This window comes from Silurus aristotelis, assembly GCF_946808225.1.
Source record: "Silurus aristotelis genome assembly, chromosome: 10".
NCBI lineage: Eukaryota > Metazoa > Chordata > Actinopteri > Siluriformes > Siluridae > Silurus > Silurus aristotelis.
Genome location: NC_139583.1, coordinates 20,847,442 through 20,868,922, shown reverse-complemented (window position 1 = coordinate 20,868,922; position 21,481 = coordinate 20,847,442). Strand labels below are relative to the sequence as shown.

Here is a 21,481-nt window from a genome sequence, read left to right as displayed (position 1 = left end):
GCTCGATTTGATTGAGATCTGGTGAATTTGGAGGCCAAGTCAACAACTTGAAAGCTTTGCCATGATCCTCAAACCATTCCTGAAATATATTTTTTTGCAGTTTTGTAGGGTTCAATTTCTGGCTAAAAGAGGACACTGCTAGAAGGGAATAATGTTGCCAGGAAGGGGTATAACTTGTTCTGCAACAATGATTATGGTAGGAGGTAGGTGTCAAAATAACATCTACAGTGGTGAGAAAAAGTGTTTGCCCCCTTCCTGGTTTCTTTTTTTTTTTGCATGTTTGTCACACTTTAATGTTTCAGATCATCAAACTAATTTAAATATTAGTAAAATATAACACAAGTGAACACAACATCCAGTTTCTAAATGAAGGTTTTTATTATTGAGTGAGAACAAAACCCAAAACTACATGGCCCTGTGTGAAAAAGTGTTTGCCCCTAAACCCAATAACTGTTTGGGCCGCCCTTAGCAGCAACAACTGCAATCAAGTGTTTGCAATAACTTGCAATGAGTCTGTTACTGCGCTGTGGAGGAATTTTGGTCCACTCATCTATGCAGAATTGTTGTAATTCAGCCACATTGGAGCATGAACTGCTTTTTTTTAGGTCATGCCACAGCATCTCAATAGGATTCAGGTCAGGACTTTGACTAGGCCATTTCAAAGTCTTTATTTAGTTTTTCTTCATCCATTCAGAGATGGACTTGCTGGTGTGTTTTGGATCATTGGATTGGTATTGGATCACGAACAGATGGCTGGACATTCTCCTTCAGGATTTTTTGGTAAACAGCAAAATTTATGGTTCCATTTATCACAGCAAGTCTTCCAGGTCCTAAAGCAGCAAAACAGCCCCAGACCATCACACTACCACCACCATATTTTACTGTTGGTATGATGTTCTTTTTCTGAAATGCAGTGTTACTTTAACATCCGGGTGTAATGGGACACACACTCTACAAAATGTTTAACTTTTGTCTCGTCAGTCCACAGAGTATTTTCCCAAAAGTCTTGGGGATCATCAATATGTTTTCTGGCAAAACTGAGACGAGCCTTTATGTTCTTTTTGCTTAGTAGTGTCTTTCTTATGGTGGAGTCATGAACCTTAACTGAGGCAATTGGGGCCTGCAGTACTTTGGATGATGTTGTAAAGTCTTTTGTGACCTCTTGGATGAGTCGTCGCTGTGATCTTGGGGTAATTTTGGTCGGCCGGTCACTCCTGGGAAGGTTTTCCACTGTTCCATGTCTTTGCTATTTGTGAATAATGGCTCTCACTGTGGTTCTCTTGAGTCCCAAAGCTTTAGAAATGGCTTTATAACCTTTTTCAAGACTGATAGATCTCAATTACTTTCTTTCTAATTTGTTTTTGTATTTTTTTCTCGGCATGATGTCTAGAAACACAAGGGGGGCAAACACTTTTTTTCACACAGGGCCATGTAATTTTAGATTTTTATTTTCCCTCAAAAATTAAAACCTTCATTTAAAAACTGCATCTTGTGTTCAATTGTGTTATTTTTATTTTTTTTTACCAATATTTAAATTAGTTTCATGATCTGAAACATTAAAGTGTGACAAACATGCAAAGAAATAAGAAATCAGGAAGGGGGCAAACACTTTTTCACATCACTGTACATGTATGACAGGACCTAAGGTTTCCCAGCAGAACATTTGCCAGAGCATCACACTGCCTCTGCTGACTTGTTTTTTTATTCACACACTGTATGCTGGTGCCATCTTTTTTCCAGCAACACACACACACACACACACACACACACACACACACACACACACACACACACACACACACACACACACACACACACACACACACACACACATGCATGCCTGTCTAAATGATATAAAAGAAACGTGATTCACATGGTCATGTGCTTATTGTGGGAACCTTGGCACCTTGACCCTTTGACCTGATTTCCCAGGTTTCCTTTTATGGAATACTTTTGGTACATAGAAACCACTAAATAACAAGAACACTGCTCAAAAGGAGACCACCGGTGGTTCTCTGTACCAATTTAGTCTCAATTCCTTAAGCTTGCCCTTGTTTCTTTCTTCTTACATATTAACTTAGAGAACGGACTGTTCAAGTTTCTGCCTAATAAATCCCCTCCCATGCAATTTAATGATATAAACAGTGGTTTCTTGGTGTATGTTAACATGCTAAAAACATCCTTTCGTAAAGTATCCCTGATAACTATTAACCAATAACTTGTTTAGCATAAGCAGCAGTCTCTATGGTGACCCTGTGATTTTTGAAGTCTTTATTATCTACATTAGATGACTCTGCACTTGCAGCATTTGATAGGGAAATGATTCACCGACCAGACTTAACTTTATGACCACTGATCAGGCATAACATTATGACCACCTGCCAAATATTGTGTTTGTCTCCCTTTTGTTGCCAAAACAGCCGTGACTCATCGAGCATTAACAGCATTAACTTCTTCAGCAATTTGAGTTACGGGAGCTCGCCTGTTGGACGACATGGGCCAGCCTTTTCTCCCCACATGCATCAGTGAGCCTCAGCCACCCATGACCCTGTCGCCGATTCACCAATGTTCCTTCCTAAACCACTTTTTGAAATATACTGATCATGGCAGACTGGGAACAGCCCACAAGAGCTGCAGTTTGGGAGATCCTCTGACCCAGTCGTCTAGCCAGCACAATTTGGCCCTCATTAAACTCACTCAAATCCTTACATCAGATCAAATCCTTAATCAGTGTTATACAATCACCGGTCATAATGTTATAATGTTATCATTTCTGCTTGTTTGGTTTACACAATCATTTTCTTTTGCTTTTGCACACGCATGAATATCTTTCAAACACAACCTTGATAGAAAATTCTGCTTACACATTAAGTTTGCTACTGACATTCCAGACCAAGCTGCTCAGCTCGTAGGTTAACTGTAGGTTAAAATAACAAGATTGAGGCAATATTTTGGAACATAGAAACAGGTGAGACTAGCATCAACTAGTAGCTAGTATGCTAATTACCCTAGATAGCATTCGTTATCACATTTCCATTTTCAAAAAACTATTTAACAGTAAACCTTTAAACAATTACCAATAATTTGGAATTATTTACGAACACTTGGCTTCCATATCCACATTTCAAGTGAAAAAGTCAAGACAGTGGCACAATCACCTTTAAATAGTTTCATGTGGTACCATATTGCTTTGAAATTGTTGATTATGCAGTAAAATGCTAATCTCAGAATGAGAGACACACCCCGCTATTCAGCTTGTGTATATATCCACAATGCGATCATTAAAAAATAAGATGCATCACCGTTCCATTTCTATTTTTAGGTGTGTAGTATGAGTCGACAGATTCGGAGCACGGAGACATGTTTCATGTCGTTGTGTTTTGTCTTTTTCGTTGTCTTCTGCTCTGTCTTTCTTTCTGTTGGTGACGTCTGCAGTGGCATGAATCATCACTGCTATCCTTAAGAGCGCAGAACACAGACACACAGGCACACGTACACAAACAGCTGCAGCAGAGCTAATGCCTGTTCTTAAACTAAGAAAATGATACATACTTCAGCATTGGCAGGTCCACATCACACACACTCTCACACACACCCTCACACACACATGGACATGCTTTAAACTCCCTAATTCACATATAAAGTTTCGAATGATTTTCAAGGACAATCGTGTGAGTGTGTGAGTGCATATGTGTAGTAAATGACTGCAGTTTTTGGGTCTGAATGTAATTACACTGAACACAATAGAGAGATACTGAAGATTCCTCACACACACAAAGAACACCGATTAATGCACTTATAGTGGCTTGACCATTAACAATTTTACTTACTATCAGCGATTTTAGGGAGCTAAAAATACAAAGAAATAATGTTATTTTAAAAAAGAAAAAAACAATATATCTTCAAAAATATTGGGGCACCTAACCTTTCCAGCCATATGTGCTTTTCCCCCAAACTGTTTGTAGTTGTATAGGATGTCTTTGGATGATGTAGCATTCATTTTATTCCTTCACTTGAACTATGAAGCCCAAACCTGTTCCATCATGACAATACCCCTGTTTCATCATGACCTGTGTATGAAGATATGGTTTACATGGGTTTTGGGATAAATTGAAACGCTGACTGCCTCACCCTACATCAGGACCTGACTTTACTAATGCCCTTGTGGCCGAATGTGACAAATCTCCAAATTCTATTGGAAATCTTCTTAGAAGAGTGGAGGTTATTATTATAGCTAATAGGGACTAAATGTGGAATGGGATGGTCAAAAAGCACACAAAACATTATGCTCACAAACATTTGTTCACATAGTGTAGCTTTACAGAAAGAATAACATTCTCAGCACAATACTCCACCCACTCTTAAAGTCCATCTACCCAATGTTATTAACTTTTTTCTGGAGAAAGTAACTCATACATAATCAAAAGTTTGCATGAAGTCACAAAACTATGCCATAGATTCATTTATATATTGATGGAATTGAATTTGATCAGAATAGGATGTATTACAATATTTTTTAAAGAAGACATATTTGGTTATGGTCAAACAACCCCCAAATTGACAATGTTGCTTCTCAAAGACTCTGAGCTTGGACCACCTTTTACACACATTTTATAAGGCTTGGGTGGGGTAAAAAGCGAACCAGGATAAATAATGTCGATCTTTTTCCATTTTTCCAAGCAGAAAATGAAAGTGAAAAACAAACGGAAATAAATGCAGATCTGGTTGCATAAGTATGCACACACTTTTATAATAGAGGCATGTGACTGTTCTCAAAATGAACCAATTAAATTTAAACTCATGTTCATTTGCATACACTTATCATTAACCAAGTCATTTTGATGAACTCCAAATAAAGATTTTTTTTTTGACTCCATCTTGGTTTTATCTGAGTGCTCAAGATTAGATGTACCATGTAACACAGTAAAGGCCAATTAGAGCCAAGTAAAAAAACAAGGTAACACAGTGGCATTACCAAGTGCAGGACAGCCAAAGGTCAACTCAAAATGTATTAGGGAAGCTGCTAAGAGACCTACAGCAAAATAATTTTTTTAGGTATTGATCACTTCCAGCATCTGTCATATCATTTACATGTCTGGGCTATAGGGTATTATTGCTATTTTAAAAAAAACCCAAACAATCAATTAAACTTTCTTTCGGCTTCTCCCATTAGGGGCCGCCACAGCAGATCATCCGCATTTTTGATTTGGCACATGTTTTTACGCTGGATGCCCTTCCTAACGCAACCCTCCCCATTTATCCAGGCTTGGGACCAGCACTAAGAGCGGCTCTGGTTGGTTCCCTGACCGGGGATCAAACCTGGGCCGCAGCGGTGAGAGCACTGCATCCTAACCACTAGACCACCAGGGACCCTAAACAAACGCTTAAACTTAAACTTAAACCCACTGAAATCACCTCAAACAATGTGTACAAAGTCTAATAAAAGAAAGGTAGAATATTTAGGGAATACCTTTAAAAGATATATGATTCAGGACAGCCAATGGCACCATACACACAATAAAGCAATAGCTTTAAACATCTATTTGCTGAAGATGAAGAAAACTGAAGATGAAGAAAACATCTTCTGGCATATTAACAATCCAAAGCCAGAGTCAGCATACTTCAGCAAAAGATCAACAAAAGCCTATGAAATCAATAAATAGATCCCCTGCAATTAATCAATTCCATGCTATTTGATAGATCTGGAGCATTTTAAGGGTTAAATGGAATATAATTTACAATTCAAGATGTGTTACTTTGGTAGCCTTTTAGCTAAAATATACTAAAAGTTGTATTACATGCAAAAGCTGCTTTAGCAAACTATTCATTGAAGTGTGCACAATTATTCAAGTAGGTTTTCACTTAAAAGAATATAATAAAAAAAATGTGTTGGTTGCTCTATTACATTACCAGTGGAAACGGATCTGGCAGGATTGATCTTCTATTTATTGCTTACATCACAGCAACCTGCTATTTTAACAAAGGTATGTAGATTTGTACACTTTTACAAATACACTGTATTTGTAACATTGGGAGTAAAAAACACTTTTTTTTGCACTGGCATAACAGTCTAGTAAGAAGTATTCTGTTGTAATAAAAACAATCTATGTCATGATGCCCTGTTGTAAAGCAGTAGGGCCTTATTTATACTTAGTGTGTCCAGAACAGTGTTGTTCACACACTCAATACATTTATTTTTGTGGTCGTGAATAACTTTTTTCCTTCAAATTAAATATTCGCTTTTTAGAACACTATTTTTATTCATTAAAACACTATTTTGAAGTATTCAGTTGAATGTTTATGTTGTATAGGAAGGACAAATGAACTCTGACAAAGAATGTTTCTCTATCAGCGTCCTAGTCCAGTAATCAGGGCACAAAATCACAAAATCCCTCCAATGCTCCCTAAAAAAAATCCTAAAACAAACTGCAAAAACCCTCAAAGCTCACTAGGTTTCGTTATTGAGATTGATACCTTTGAAAGTCTCTCAGACAAATGGCATAAATCAATGACAACAAATGTAGGTACTATAGCGTGTTGTAGCTCTCAAATCATTCATTGTGCTTGTGATTTTTAATTGTAATTGACATTTTTTTCTCAGTTGTGTTTAATTACCTTTTTTAAATTAGACAGAATTTACTAGCTAGCCTAGCTTGAAACAGATCCAGCTTGAGGTACCATGACAGAAACATGTGTGATAAAGCTAATAAAATGTATATGACATAAATCTTTATATATTTTAATTTTAACTTTGACTGATTAATTGTGTGACTGGAATTAGAAAGTTCCTTATGTAAAACATAATCACAAATTTAATCATCAGTGTCCCATTGAGTAGTATACTGATTCACGACCTAGGGAGCGAGACTGCTGATTGAGACGCACCCATAAAGGGTGAAATCTAACCTTGCAGGTGAAAGCTGACCTAACAACTAAAAAATTAACCTATCGGGTGAAAGCTTGCCTACCAGGTGTGTTTTCCGATCAGCTAGATGCATACATTCACTTTCCTCAGTTCTTTTTTCATTTAAACTTTGATATATGTTTAATACAATACTCAAGTTTGGTATTAATAGTAAAATTAATATTATTCTGTTTATATAATATTATATTTTCAGTTTTTTTGGTGTAATAGGAGTTTGTTTATTCTAAATTAAAATGGATGCAGGATGAGCAAAAAATAATATTATGTGTTTGTTTTATATGCGGATGGAAAATGTCCCAGAATGCACTGTGACACAAGGGCCACACACACACACACACACACACACACACACACACACACACACACACACACACACACACACACACACACACACAGGTTTGTACAGTGATACACACTAAAACTGTGATTTGCACCCTTCAGCTGTGCCAAGCAAAACTGGGTTAGCAGGCAGAGCAGTTCACAAGATTAGGAATGTGTGTGTGTGTGTGTGTGTGTGTGTGTGTGTGTGTGTGTGTGTGTGTGTGTGTGTGTGTGTGTGTGTGTGTGTGTGTGTGTAAGAGTAATCCAAGCAGAGGAATCACAGGCCTGTGTAACCAAGGCAACAGCCCAGGAGGCTGATGTCACAGAAGCACCACATGCCAGGGTGAAAAATAAAATCTAAAGTATGCAATGTGTGTGTGTGTGTGTGTGTGTGTGCGTGTGCGTGCGTGTGCGTGCGTGTGCGTGCGTGTGCGTGCGTGTGCGTGTTTGTGTGCATGCACTGGTACATATGTGCACTCATACTATGCCTTGTCCTTCACCAGTAGGCAGTGCACAGTATGTGAATATTAGTACTTTAGCCAACATTTCTAAATACACAGACAGAGATGTCTTCATGGTTATACTGCATCCCACAATTTAATGCGGCAGGCAAAAATCACGATTGCATATTTATGCTGCAGTATGTTCTCTTCTATATTGTGCAGGTAAAATAATATTGTTTAAAATTGTGGTCAAATGAAGAACTTTGCAGACCCTTTGCTTAAGCCTTCGAGGTTAAGCAAGATCAGTTAATGAAACAATAAACAAATGGACACATTTTCTCCTGCAGTGCCTTGACACTCTACACAAGGATGTTTTTTTGATCATTTTTGATCTTAACTACTCCAAACTCTCCCAGCTCACTGTAGCTGCATATAAAAAGTAAAAGGTGACTAACTTTCTGACTGGTGGAAGGCCGAAATTAAGCCTGAGGTGATTCTTACTCATTAAACCTTTATCCATCAAATTTACCAACAGGAATAAATACTCTCAATTGCTATTCTAGTGCTCGTCTGAGATCCATGAGATCTCTTCAGAGATGACTGTAATTTTTTCAGTGATATGGCTCCATCTTTTACTCAATTCATCTATAAACCATATCATGAAAACTGCACACTAGGTAAAAAGAACTAGCACTAAATGACACTTCTTGCCTCTATAATATACACTTTACTGCCCTTCGAACTGCCCTTTGAAGCTTTCTTAAAATGTCTGTAGATACCCGGCAAACATAATGGCTAGCAATCTAATACAAATGTACAGTAATCCATCCAATGGTAGTATTATCTTATAAAAAAAACGAAACAAATGTACTTGTTTTATTTCTACATATCTCCAGGAAAACTGAGACAAAAATGTACCCTTAGGTCTGGTATTATATTACGAAATATTGTACATCAAATCAAAAAAGTGCTCAGAACACCCACAAGGCCCTTTTTTTTTGTGAACTATGTTGTTTTGTGATAACTGCATACTCTAATGATACGAAATTCCTCTGTGTTACTCAAGGGCACAGAGACCTCAACAACAAGGACATATACACCGATCAGGCATAATTTAATAGCCACCAATCAGACATAACATTATGATCACCTGTCTAATATTGTGTTGGTCTCCTTTTTGCTGCCAAAACAGTCCAGACCCGTAGAACATTAACAGCATTCAATTCTTCAGCAATTTGAGATACAGTAGCTCGTCTGTTGAATTCAACCACAGGAGGCCAACCTTTGCTCCCCACGTACATCAGTGAGCCTCGGCCGCCCGTGACCTCGTCGCCACTGTTCCTTCCTGGGACCACTTTTGATAGATACTAACCACTGCAGACCGGGCACATTTTTCCTGTTTCTAACAAATCAACTTTGCGGACAAAATGTTCACATGTTGCCTAATATTTCCCACCCATTAATAGGTGCAATGATAAAGAGATGATCAGTGTTATTTCTCCTCACCTGTCGTAATGGTATAATGTCATAGTGTCCAATACATTGTAAAAGCCTGTTTAAAACTTTGGAGTAAACGAAAAGCACTATACAGTTTCATGATTTAGGCATTTTTGGGAATTACGTAGGAGTTAAGCTGTGCCAAAAAAGAAGAAGAAGTAAAACAGATATATAAAGAGATATACAAATCCATGCAAATTCACAAAACTCTTGAGTATTTGTCTCCAGTTGCATCAGTCTTCAGAGCTGAGGTTCTAATGCACCATGACTCATAAAGCCTTCTCTATGATCTCTGGAAAAGCTGACTCAAATGGAGCTATGGCTGGCCCTTCATCGTGATGAAATCTGTACACAAAGATCCATATGTATTTGTGCACTACGTCATGGCTGTCTGAGTATTAGATATGAAGCACAGGGTTATTATCTATTTTATCCAACGTCCAAAGTCCCAAGCCCCAAATGGCAAACATGAATGTTTTATGTGTCTAAACAACAAATTATTGGTCAGAAAATTAAAAAAAGAATTAAACAAAACAACTTCCGAGACTTTCTTCACCACAATTTGCTCTTTTAATATCTTTGGAGAATAAATGACACTTTGGCAAGAGGAATGAGTCAAAATTATCCTACAATGCTACAAAAAGCTAATAACATTTTTAGCAGTGAGATCTTAAAGCTGTTATTGTCTTTTTATGCTTATGAAGACCTAATACTATTTCCCAAAATGACAAATATAAATGCTTTAAGGGTCCAAACAACAATTTTTTTTTTAAATAATTAGCAAGAATTTAACTTCTGAGACTTTCTTTGTCACTGTTTGTTCTTTTATTTTGTTGTAGTAATTTACTTATATAGTCTTATACACAAAGGTAAAATCATGATAACTATTCAACTGCTTAATGAAAAATTGTCTGGAGTCCAATTTTTCAACTGATTCTGCTTTCTGTAAAATATTTTACCCACAAGGTTTAAACATTTAAATAAATAAAATGGAAAATGGATCCCATACTAACGGACTGCATCTATTTTATATTACTTCCTGCTTCCAAAGATTTGTTGTCAAGACAATTAACAGTCTAGTAGACTTTTTTCTTACTTCTTACTACTGGTCCCCCATTTACAGTAACACAAATACAATAATAATAATAAAATTAATCATCATAATCATTATAAGACTAATCATCATCATCATCATCATCATCATCATCATCACCATCATCATCTTTATCTTCATTGTCACCATTTACCCACACCATAAACCTTACAGCATACTGACAAAAACTTGAACAGCTGGTTCACAGCTGACAACTAACTTCTCATACTGCACAAGAAAAGATGGACTGAATAGTTCAGAATACCCACAATCTCTCAATAAGTGAAATAGAAAGACAAAACCTGCTGTAATTTTAAAAAGCCTCAGCTGAGGGGATATTACCTGCCACAGGTTAAAATGCCTATTGGTTCATTGGTGGAATGCATTAAGATCATGCAGATACTTTAGTTAATGTTCATGTAAAACATCAAAATGAAGTAACCATGTGATTACTGTGACTTTAACTACGGCATATTGGAGCAAGTATGGTTTGTTCCGAGTATTTCAGAAACTCTTTCGATTTTCACACGCAACACTCTCACAATACAGAACAGTACATAGAATGGTCATGACCATGCCTATTGGACATAAAGATTTTATGAAAGTAGCCTTCAGGTTAAAGATCAAGGGACAGAGTCATTGCAAAGACTGTAAACATCCCTTTCAGTATGTAATTAATTAATGTAATGGAATTACAACACACACAACACACACAAGATTTCATAACACATTCTCAGACTGATAGGGAAATTAAGAAAGAAACTAACAACCAACCTGCAGGACAAACTAAAAGCAGCAAGAAACTGGGCAAATCTACCATAGAGCCATTTGACATGACATACGTTTGATATACGATGCTGCAAAAAGTCATTCGAGGTGTTTTAGGTAGCACGTGCACTTCAAGAGCAAAAGAACATCGCAGGAAGTGTCAAAACCATTTGCCAAATTGTGCATGATGATCGTCCGAGAGCAATCCTATGGACTATCCTCTTCCCAAAGATCGGAAAGCTCAATGGTTGCCGTTTTGATACGATTGTGGAGATCCAGCTCGAATCGCTGAAGGTGCTTGACACGCTTCGACAAGATAGAGCTAAACAGAGCTAGTCTCAAAACTTTTTAATGGCTGGAAAGGTCAGGTATCCCAGTACTTTTGTCAATATAATGTGTGTTTTAACAAAAGAATGGCCCCAAAAACTCAGTACTTAAGGTTTTTACAAAAGAAAACAAAGGTGCTTGCATGTCCTAGCCAATCTTCTGACTGTTTTTATAGAGAACTTTTGGCCCATCAGAAGAACCTTACTAACTTTAGGAAATGAATGACACCTTGCCCAAAGGAATAGTGAGATCTTAAAGCTGGCGTGATGGTAAGACCTTAAAGCTGTAATTGCCAACAATGGCTTTGCTACAGAGAACAACATGATGTCAGTGTATGGTGTCTAACAACCTTTCTCTAGTCATTTCCTTTTTAAAACATCTTTTTATGCCTACGAATACATAATACCATTTCCATCTCTACATCAGTGAGGTTGTTTTCGTATATGACTAGTGGAATTTTGAGTGGAACTGCGACGGTGGTATTAATAATGTTTTCTCAAAATGTTCTCTAATTTGGACAAAATTGGCTATAACTGTTTACCACATACTAGACAGAGAATTTGCTATTTATTTTAAATGTCATGTAAAAGTTATGTTGCTTTATGCCCTTCTTTGTTGCCTCACTGCATGATTTAACTACCCGGTAAACACATTTCTAATCATGTGTAAACTGAAATTCGTTTTTATATAAAAAAAATAAGCAAAGAGATAATGAGAAGACTGGATCTTCAAGTGAATTAAATACATAATTAAATGTTGATCATTACCCACTGCACACTCTTGGCTAGTACTACAAAAATATTATGGTGTATACAGTTTAGACTGATGCAGAATAATATGAGTATTTCTTTTCAAATGCAACCACAGTCTACCTTTACTGATTACTTGTGTGGGTGTCTTATGTCTGGCTTCTCAACTGTCCACTTGTCAGAATGTTTGTGAATAAAACTACTAGCAGAAGGCAGTATTGTCAAATATATAAAACATTTTCGGTGTCAGAGAGTCGGTTTTGTCTGTCATGTTTTGTTAGACATATGAATGGAAAAGAAATTTGTCTCAGATAAAGTTCTACTATACTGATGCTACTATCATGTTATTATGTCATTAAATAATTTTACCTGCTGTTAAATGTTCTACAGTAGGCAGGAAAAGGACACTATATCCTTTCCTCTCCCTCATGGTTATTTATTCACCCTCTAATTCATTAATCATGTGAGACAGGACAGTAGAAGGTTGCTGCTAGTGTGCAGGCTACAAACCTGGCCATAGCATGTAGTAAGGAGTTTCTGTCCATAAAGTACTAAAGGAATAAGATAAACATTTACTCAAAGTATGCAAAGTATGTAACAATGGGTCAAATGGTACAACAACTAACATTTAATCAATCAATCAATCATGTGGCAAAAGTGCAATGCAAAAAATAAATAAATAAGGTAAAATATAAATCATGTAGATACAAGTCAAGAACTAGATAATGTTAACCTTGACCATCAGTATTGATGTAAAAGTGTGTTCTCTGTGACTTTTCTCTTGACATTGAATGGATTTTTTTAATTTACACAGAATGGTGTAGAAAACAAACAAATAAAAACAACATTGAGTGAGAGACAGTAAGTGGTAATGGCTTGTTGATAAGAGAAGACAGAAGAAAATGGTCATATATTTGTCTGAGCTTAAATAAACGATATAGCTCCTATAATCAAAAGCATCCAAACATGCACAAAAATTCAAATCTTGAAGTTAATGTGCTTTAGCATTAGACTTTATCAGGTTTCCTGTCTTAGCCAAAACCAAGAATCTGAGCCTATTATGGACATCCCAAACTGGACTGTTAAAGATTAAGGAACAAAAACTAACATGGACTAAGGATCACTTTTTCCTCATTCTGATGTTTGATGTGAACTAAAGTTCTTGATCCTGACGAACGGGTCCATATGTGACTAGTTGGGAGTGAGAATGTGTAGGATTGTATGCATTGGGCTGCTGACAGATGAATGGCTAATTATAAAATGACAAGAATGTAAAATGTTCATTTACAAGCTGACATCTTTATTAAATTATTACATAGCAATTGCATTTAAAAAGTCAGTGCATTGTAATTATTTCCTTCTCTCGGGTTTTAACTGCCATTTACTTTTTTTATTCAAAAAACAATAGAATATTATTAAACCATAAACATTTCTTTATTTAAAATCTTTCCCCTGGCCACAGTATATATGTGCTTTATGTACATTTTCTCAGCTTGACTTGACAATTTTTCTCAGTCAGTAATATATATTGATCTGAGCAATGGTAGATGCTTTCTATATGTAAATATTTCCTCTAACCACCTATACATTTTTGTAAAACTCTGGCATTGACATCATATTATATAGGGTATATTAATATAATTACAATAAGCTATTTTTGTGCATGTCGTGCATCCCTATAGTCAGATATGTCATAAATAATCTTTCTTTTTTGTAAAGCTCATGTGTTTCCAACTCACTTAATGAGTCATAAGTTGCTTTGGGTATAAATGACCCGATTAGTCAGTTAGTCCCACCTCTGACCCAAACACAGCTGCTCAGCTCTGCTCCTTTCCTTTAAAAGAAAACTCATGATGCCTAAAGTATTTCCTTACAACAGAAGAGGTGGGATTGGTTGCAATAGGGGTGTTTAGAGCAAATGTGGCACAGAATTAGACATTGAGGTCATCAATGAATATTAAACACAGCTAAATATGTACTTCCAACAGCCTACATTGTAAGTTGTAAGAGTTTTATTCTGTTCATATTTGAGTGCTCATGCATCTATGGTTTAAATGACAAAATAAAGTAACTGGTAAACTGATCACACATACTTTTAATAATGGCTCAGTTTTACATGTAAAGGGATAATCAATGGTTAGGTGTGTGCTGAATGAATTTAACGGACAGCGCACAAGACTAAAGAATTTTCTAGTATGAAGAAGTGAGAGTGCAGTAAAATGATAGACCCCTAGCTGGGATTATCCCACTTACACCACGGTCATCTGTTAAAGCTGCAAATGATGCTTGTCACACAGTTAAAGCGGTTTATGTCCGTTATCTAAAATGAGTAACCCAGAGTAGACTATATATGTATATATATAGGGTAAAATAATTCTATTATTCCCTAGTAAAACATGTTGAATGTTGAATAGCAACATGAAATAAAACTAAGCAAATTTACAGTAAGTTGATTCGAACACATTTAGGCCAATGTATTTTTTTGTGTTCATTTTAATTTTTATATGATGGAATGTGCAAGCAAATCTTAGATCTCAACCATTTTGGCTTAGCAGCTATAACGTTTTAAAGGACATGACTGAACTCATTCTGTTTAGTACAAATTTTCCTGTGAAGTAAAATACAAATACATTCTGTATTATTCATATTTCCTCAAAACTTTCATTTTCCATTGAACTTTAGCTTTTTCTTCTTTATTTCTTCTATTTTACTTACTTTTCAGTAGGATTTATATAATTATGACGTAATTACTTGCAATGCTAACAATTTTATTACATTACATGGGTTTGGCTGAGAGTCAGTTTTAATGTATAATAATATTCATAATCAAGCTATCGTTGTATAGCATAGTCTTTACAGTATATCAGATTTTAATGGTGCATTGTGTTTAGCCAATCAGGTGCTGGAAGTCTTTACCACAATCAAATTCATGTAAACCTTATATATAACTTCACTAGAAGCAGTGACAGTCCTGGAGAGGGTTAATGGCCATGCTCAAGGTTCCAACAGTGGCAGCTTGGTGGTGCTGTGGCTTGAACCCCTAACCTTCTACTAAGTTACCAAGCAGCTAATGTTGAGCCACCACTGTCACTGACACAAAAAAGGCTTTGCATATACAAGCTAATTAAAGTAATAGTTTTACTACTAACAAATTATTGGATCGGTTACCTGCCACTTCAGCAGACACGGCATCACATTTTAGCGCTGGTCAGTGTCACCCTACGAGTTCCTGATTTACTGCCTGCTAAGTTTCTGCCTACAGTATGTTTGTCTGGGGTTCCTTTGGGTTCTTCAGTTTTTCTCGCATATGTAAAATACACAATGCCAGTGGGTCAATTTTTATCCCCCTAGATAATTATGAATGATAAATTGGTGTCCAATCCTGGGTCATCAATGTGTTGTACTATGTGTTCCCATGACCGGCATAGTTACCTATAAAAACAAGCAGCTCTGTGTTAAAACAGAGTTCAGTGAGGAAACTTAATTTCAGACATTGAAAAAAAGATTTTATGATTGTGATGTGCAACCATATTTCATACCATTCTTGCTTCCTTTTATTTAATAACAGTATTTTTGGTGCACCACTTGCTGAGATAGGCTTCATCTAAAACCAACTCATCTAGCATCAAAACACACCAGGTGCCACTCACACCTAGGGCTAATTTAACACAGCCAATATGCCAATCTACATGTTTTGGAAGGTGGGAGGAAACCAGAGAACCTGGAGGAAAGCCACACAAACACAAGAAGAACAAGCAAAACTTTACACAGGCAGCATATAAAGCTCAGAATCAAACCTGAGCACCCTGAAACTGTAATTTCCAATCTTTTATAGTGTTTTCTGTCACAGGTAGTGCACATAGGCAGACACACACACACACACACACACACACACACACACACACAGACACAATGAAAAATTTATGCCCAGCTGCACAGTGTTGTAAATCATGCATGCTGAAGGGCAAGTTTCACAGGGACAAAGCTGCAGGTCACAGCCATATACAGTACACACACACACACACACACACACACACACACACACACACACACACACACACACACACACACACACACACACCTTTTAAAACCAACATAGGCTGCATGGGTCAAAGTTTGTGGAAATATGACCATAAGATTTGAATATTCAATCTGAACATCCAATTCCACATTTGATATGAGTGTGCTGCTATAATAATATTCACTCTTCTGAGAAGATGTTCTAATAAATGTTAGTACAGTCAGGTACTGGTGTACGAAGGCCGATTTTTAAATCAACGAAGGTGATTTAAGTGAAGGGAATTTTAATGCCACCGCATCCAAAGACATTCAAAACAATTGTGTGCCTCCATAGTTGTGGCAACAGTTTAGAACTACATATGGTTAGAAAGGCCAGGTGTCCATGTGTCCAGGTTCAATACTTTTGTCCATGTAGTGCATGTTATTTTTATTTTGTTAAATTTTACATGACCAATCTAATAATACTACTATACTTAATAAATTGAGAGATCCAATCATCAGTGTAATAATGTAGTCTCTGCTTGTATTGAGATGTCATGCTTAATAATTGCTGTCCTTTGCTAAAAAGCTATAGAGAATATAGAGAATAAAGATAAGTTAGGGATGGATTAAGTAAAATGAAAAAGAAAAGGAAAAGTTAAATGGGATACAAACATGGTAGGTTGACGTAGAAAACAGAAATAGAGGTGTGAGTGTAGAAAGAAAGAAAGAAAGAAAGAAAGAAAGAAAGAAAGAAAGAAAGAAAGAAAGAAAGAAAGAAAGAAAGAAAGAAAGAAAGAAAGAAAGAAAAAAAGAAAGAAAGAGAGTATGAGAGAAAGATTGAACTTTATTGCTTTATTATTATAATAATTACAGTGTTCTGACCACTGAATATCATCACACTAGAGACAAACTGCAGCTTAAGTGAGCATGTTAGTGAATGTGCATGTTAGCAAACTGTTCTCTAAGAAGTGCTAATTTTGAGGAAGTAAACTATAAAAAAGATGTGTAAACAGCATAACCACAGCTGACATCTTCATCTCATATTGAGCACTGCTTTTATTTTATCAGCTATTACATTTCTTTAGCAAATATGCACTCTAGACAGATTTCCTCCTACGTCAGAGATGTGCTTCGAAAATAATTGCTGCTCCATACAGAAAAGCAGCTGCAAACCTCTGAGCTTCCAAATGTTGTACAAATTCAAGAGCAGACTCACACAGTATATCCATCCAAATTCTAGCAAAAATGGCAGCCCAAACTGTCCCTCAGACAGAGAAGCATATTTACAAATGAATTCATTTTGTTGTGTCTCTATTTTTGTGTGTCTCTATTTTTTTTTTGTGGAATATCCAGCTTAATATAACAAACTCAGAACTTATGTAGCTAATTTATGTTAATAGTTTATGTGGCTAGTTTTTTTTTTTTTATGTAGCTAACCAACTACTACTTATTTGTTGGATGCTAAATTCATCATGTATCATGCAGCTGAACTGAGATACTAAGAAAAAAACTTTTAGAAATGTAGAAAATGCAGCACAATACACTCACATCAATGGTAATATTTAGGTAAATCCAAGGTACACAAAATTAATTTGTCCCATCCTGTAATACATTATATGGACAAAAGTTTGTGAACACCTGATCATAAGATTCATACGTATTTTACTAACATCCCATTCCACTGTTATAGTGGAAAATGTTCCACTAGATGTTGAAGTATGGTTGTGAAGATTTATACTCATTCAGCCTTAAGGGCATTAGTTAGGTGAGGTATGATGTAGGGAGAAGAGGCCTGGGCTTCAGTCAGCATTCTAAAAACACATACATATTCACTGTGTAATCACTGGCCACATCTCTCTGTAAATAAGCCAGTCAGAAAGTGTTCAGTAGGGTTTGGACAAAATAGTAAAACATAGGAAATTGAAAGAAATTCCAGCATTTGAAAAAAAGACAGAACTTGGAAATGATTCTTACCTCGATGAGGAAGTCACCGGTCCGAAGCCCTGCCTCCCATGCAACTCCACCCTCATCCACTGACTCCAGATACTGAAGGGCAGGGAAAGCTGGAGTAGGTGTAAACTCCTCAATGGGCGTGTCCGCTTTTGGATAAAGAAGTGCGAAAATTTGAAAACAGTTAAAATGGGTTTGATTGAGTGATTGAGTGTATGGTGTGTGATATCGGAATGGGTATCAGAATTGTTGGGATGGAATGGTTTGTCTTTTTTCTATTCTTTTATTTATTTATTCAGCCTAATGATGTTCAAATTGAAGAGTTTTAGTGTGTTCATCAAATTAAAGCACCTTTTAGATAATGTTGACTAATGTTAATAAATAAAGAGAATCATGTAGCCTGTAGTGACATCATGCAAACTCCATTAAACAAATATTCAACTTGAATTACATTTCAGTTATGCAATGCTAATTCTACATAAATATTCTTGCATTTTTTTAAACGGTACACATACTTTAAAACATATTCCACTCAGGATTATGTCTAACATCCAACGTTTTGATTCCCCAGAACTTGATTCTAACCTCAACATGGCTACTATTACTGTTTCTATGTCAGCTCAAGAGTTCTTGTCAATGTTCATATCAAACTTTAGAATGGAGAAGAAGTGTAATCACTGTGACTTTAACCATGACATGGCTGTACCAGATGGGTTTACTTGGGTATTTCTGAAACTGCTGATCACATAAACAAGGTGAAACACAAACAAACAAAAAAACAAGTTTTTTCATCGTTTCTGGAATACTCAAACTAGCCAATCTGACACCAACATCCATTCCACATTCAATGTCACTGAGATCACATTTATTTCTTATACTGATGTTTGATATGAACATCTGCATGATTTTATGCATTAAATGAAAAATAATAATAATACAATATGTTGAAAGAATTAAGCAGGTGTACAGCAAACACACAAAGAATAAATAATAGTAAGGTTAAATCTCACTTTGTATAAAAGGTCAGTTGCACAAAACATTGTAATTGTGTAACCTGAAATACAGTAGATCTTAATCTTTTTACAAAGAGTGTACTATATACTACTAAATGCTGCATCCAACACTGAGGTTAACATGTCTGTGGAACAGTTTTTCCTTAGTGAAAACAGGAAGTGATGCAATTAAAAAAAAAAACTTTATGCAATTTAAAATACATTTCCACAAAGGTTTGAACATCCACAGAGGTTCATTCATATGCAATCCAAATGGCTGAACAAAAGAACACATTACAGCTAAATTAAATGAAACGTGTTTATAGACTTCTTGTTAACTTTGCAATACTGCAATTCATTTAGCTGTTTTTATTTCCGTCATTCATTTATTTACATCTATTTCAAATTGTTCAGACCAGAAATTGTATCTGGGTCTCAAAATCGAACCTTGTTGCTGGCTGTTCACAGTGCCAGTTCTGTTTACTTATTTGAAGTTGCACATTCGATCAACATTAAAAATATGAAGCATTAAAACCTTTCCCTTGGTGGAAACATGCACATGTACATTTTTTTCTGAATTTGAATATAGAGGACAGTTTACAATTACAAATTGGCTACAAGAATGGGAAATATTTTTCAAACAAACACATTACATTACACCAAATTATATGTATTTTGCAGATGGACTTTTTCTCAGAGCGAGCTACTATCCTATAAAAAACTAACCAGGTAAGGGGTCCCTAAGTCCCTAAGTCCCTTAAGCCTTGCTCATGGTCCCAAGAGCAGTGGCTTGGTGTTGCTGGCATTTGATCGTATGACCTTCTGATCAGTATTACAAACATCTTAAAACCTGAGCTACCAGTTCCACACTCATATTACTGTTCAACATTAATGAATTAAATAAAACATCCATTTTGTCCTTTTGGTGGGTGTGCTAATGATGGACAAATTGTTTCAAGCATAGAATACTCATTTATTCAGACAAGCTTTTAACACATAGCCCTGAATCAACTGCTATTTTATATTCATTGTGTCTTATTTTTTATTTTCTTAAGTATTTATTTATTTTTTAATATATTACTTTTTAATTACATTTTTATTTTATTTTTAATATTTATTTTTTGTTTTACTGGAAAGCTTGTTGGTGGTTGTAATGCGCTTTATAAATAAAGTTTGATTGATTGATTGATTGATTGATAGAATCCTCATGGCTTTTATTAAGATCAGCACTGGATTAATAACACATACTTGTGTACATAACATTATGACCACCTGCCTAAGATTGTGTTGGTGCCCCTTTTGCTGCCAAAACAGTCCTGACCCATCAAGCATCAACAGCATTAACTTCTTCAGCAATGTAAGCCATAGTAGCCTATCTTTTGAATCGGACCACACAGGCCAGCTTTTGCTTCCCACGTGCATCAATGTGTCTTGGCCACCCATTAACCACTGTTTCTTCATTGGACCACTTTATATAAATACTGACCACTGGAGACAAGGAAACACCCCAAAAGAGCTGCAGGTTTGTTGTCTAGCCATCACAATGTGACTATTGTCAAACTCAGTCCAGTCCTTACGCTTGCCCATTTTTCCTGCTTTTAAAACATCAACTTTGAGGACAAAATATTCACTTGCTGCCTAATATATTCTATCCACTAACAATAGCCATGATGAAGAGATAATCAGTGTTATTCACTTCACCCGTCATAATGCTATGTCATAACATATATATAATACACACACACACACACACACACACACACACACACACACACACACACACACACACACACACACACACACACACACACACACACACACACACACACACACACACACACACACACACACACACACACACACACACTGACACTGAATGTGAAACTTGTGGCTTTCTTGCCCATGCTCCTGTCAGCTATATACTAAATCATCCATCACTAACTGCATCACTTTACTTCACATGCTCTCTGGAAACTGTGGACGTTGTATGATTTTGTGTGTGTGTGTGTTTCTTATTTTTGCTCTCTTATGCATAAGGGGAAGGAGCTGGTGCAAGAGGAGAAGTTTCATTAGACTACTGCACTGAGCAATAAAGCCTGTCCTTAATAATTGGATGTTATTGGTCATTTGTTCTTCTTTAGGTTTGTCAGCCATGATAGTACATAATCTGCAGCTTTATCTCTGGGGTGGTTTTATTGACAACCAACAAAATATAAGGAGAACCTCACCAAACATCACAAGAAGTTTTCTGATCTGAACTTGAACTACAACAAACCTACACATAGGATGTCACATTTTCTGTTACAAAAATGTGGTAAAAGAAATACTAGTAATTACAACCCCCGAATGTATAATTTATATAGATTTCAAAATGCAGTTTACATTTAGCCTGTCTGTATCCATTGGGATTTACA

At 36.2% G+C, this 21,481-nt stretch overlaps 1 protein-coding gene across 1 annotated transcript in view; it reads right to left on the bottom strand.

The window, feature by feature from the left end:
• LOC310732386 (SH3 and multiple ankyrin repeat domains protein 2-like) overlaps nucleotides 1-21,481 on the bottom strand; it is a 125,631-nt gene that overhangs the window by 24,226 nt on the left and 79,924 nt on the right. Inside the window, exon 16 of the mRNA XM_083552841.1 lies at nucleotides 18,100-18,224. Within this exon, the coding sequence (XP_083408967.1) occupies nucleotides 18,100-18,224 (125 nt within the window). The remainder of the gene's footprint in view (nucleotides 1-18,099; nucleotides 18,225-21,481) is intronic.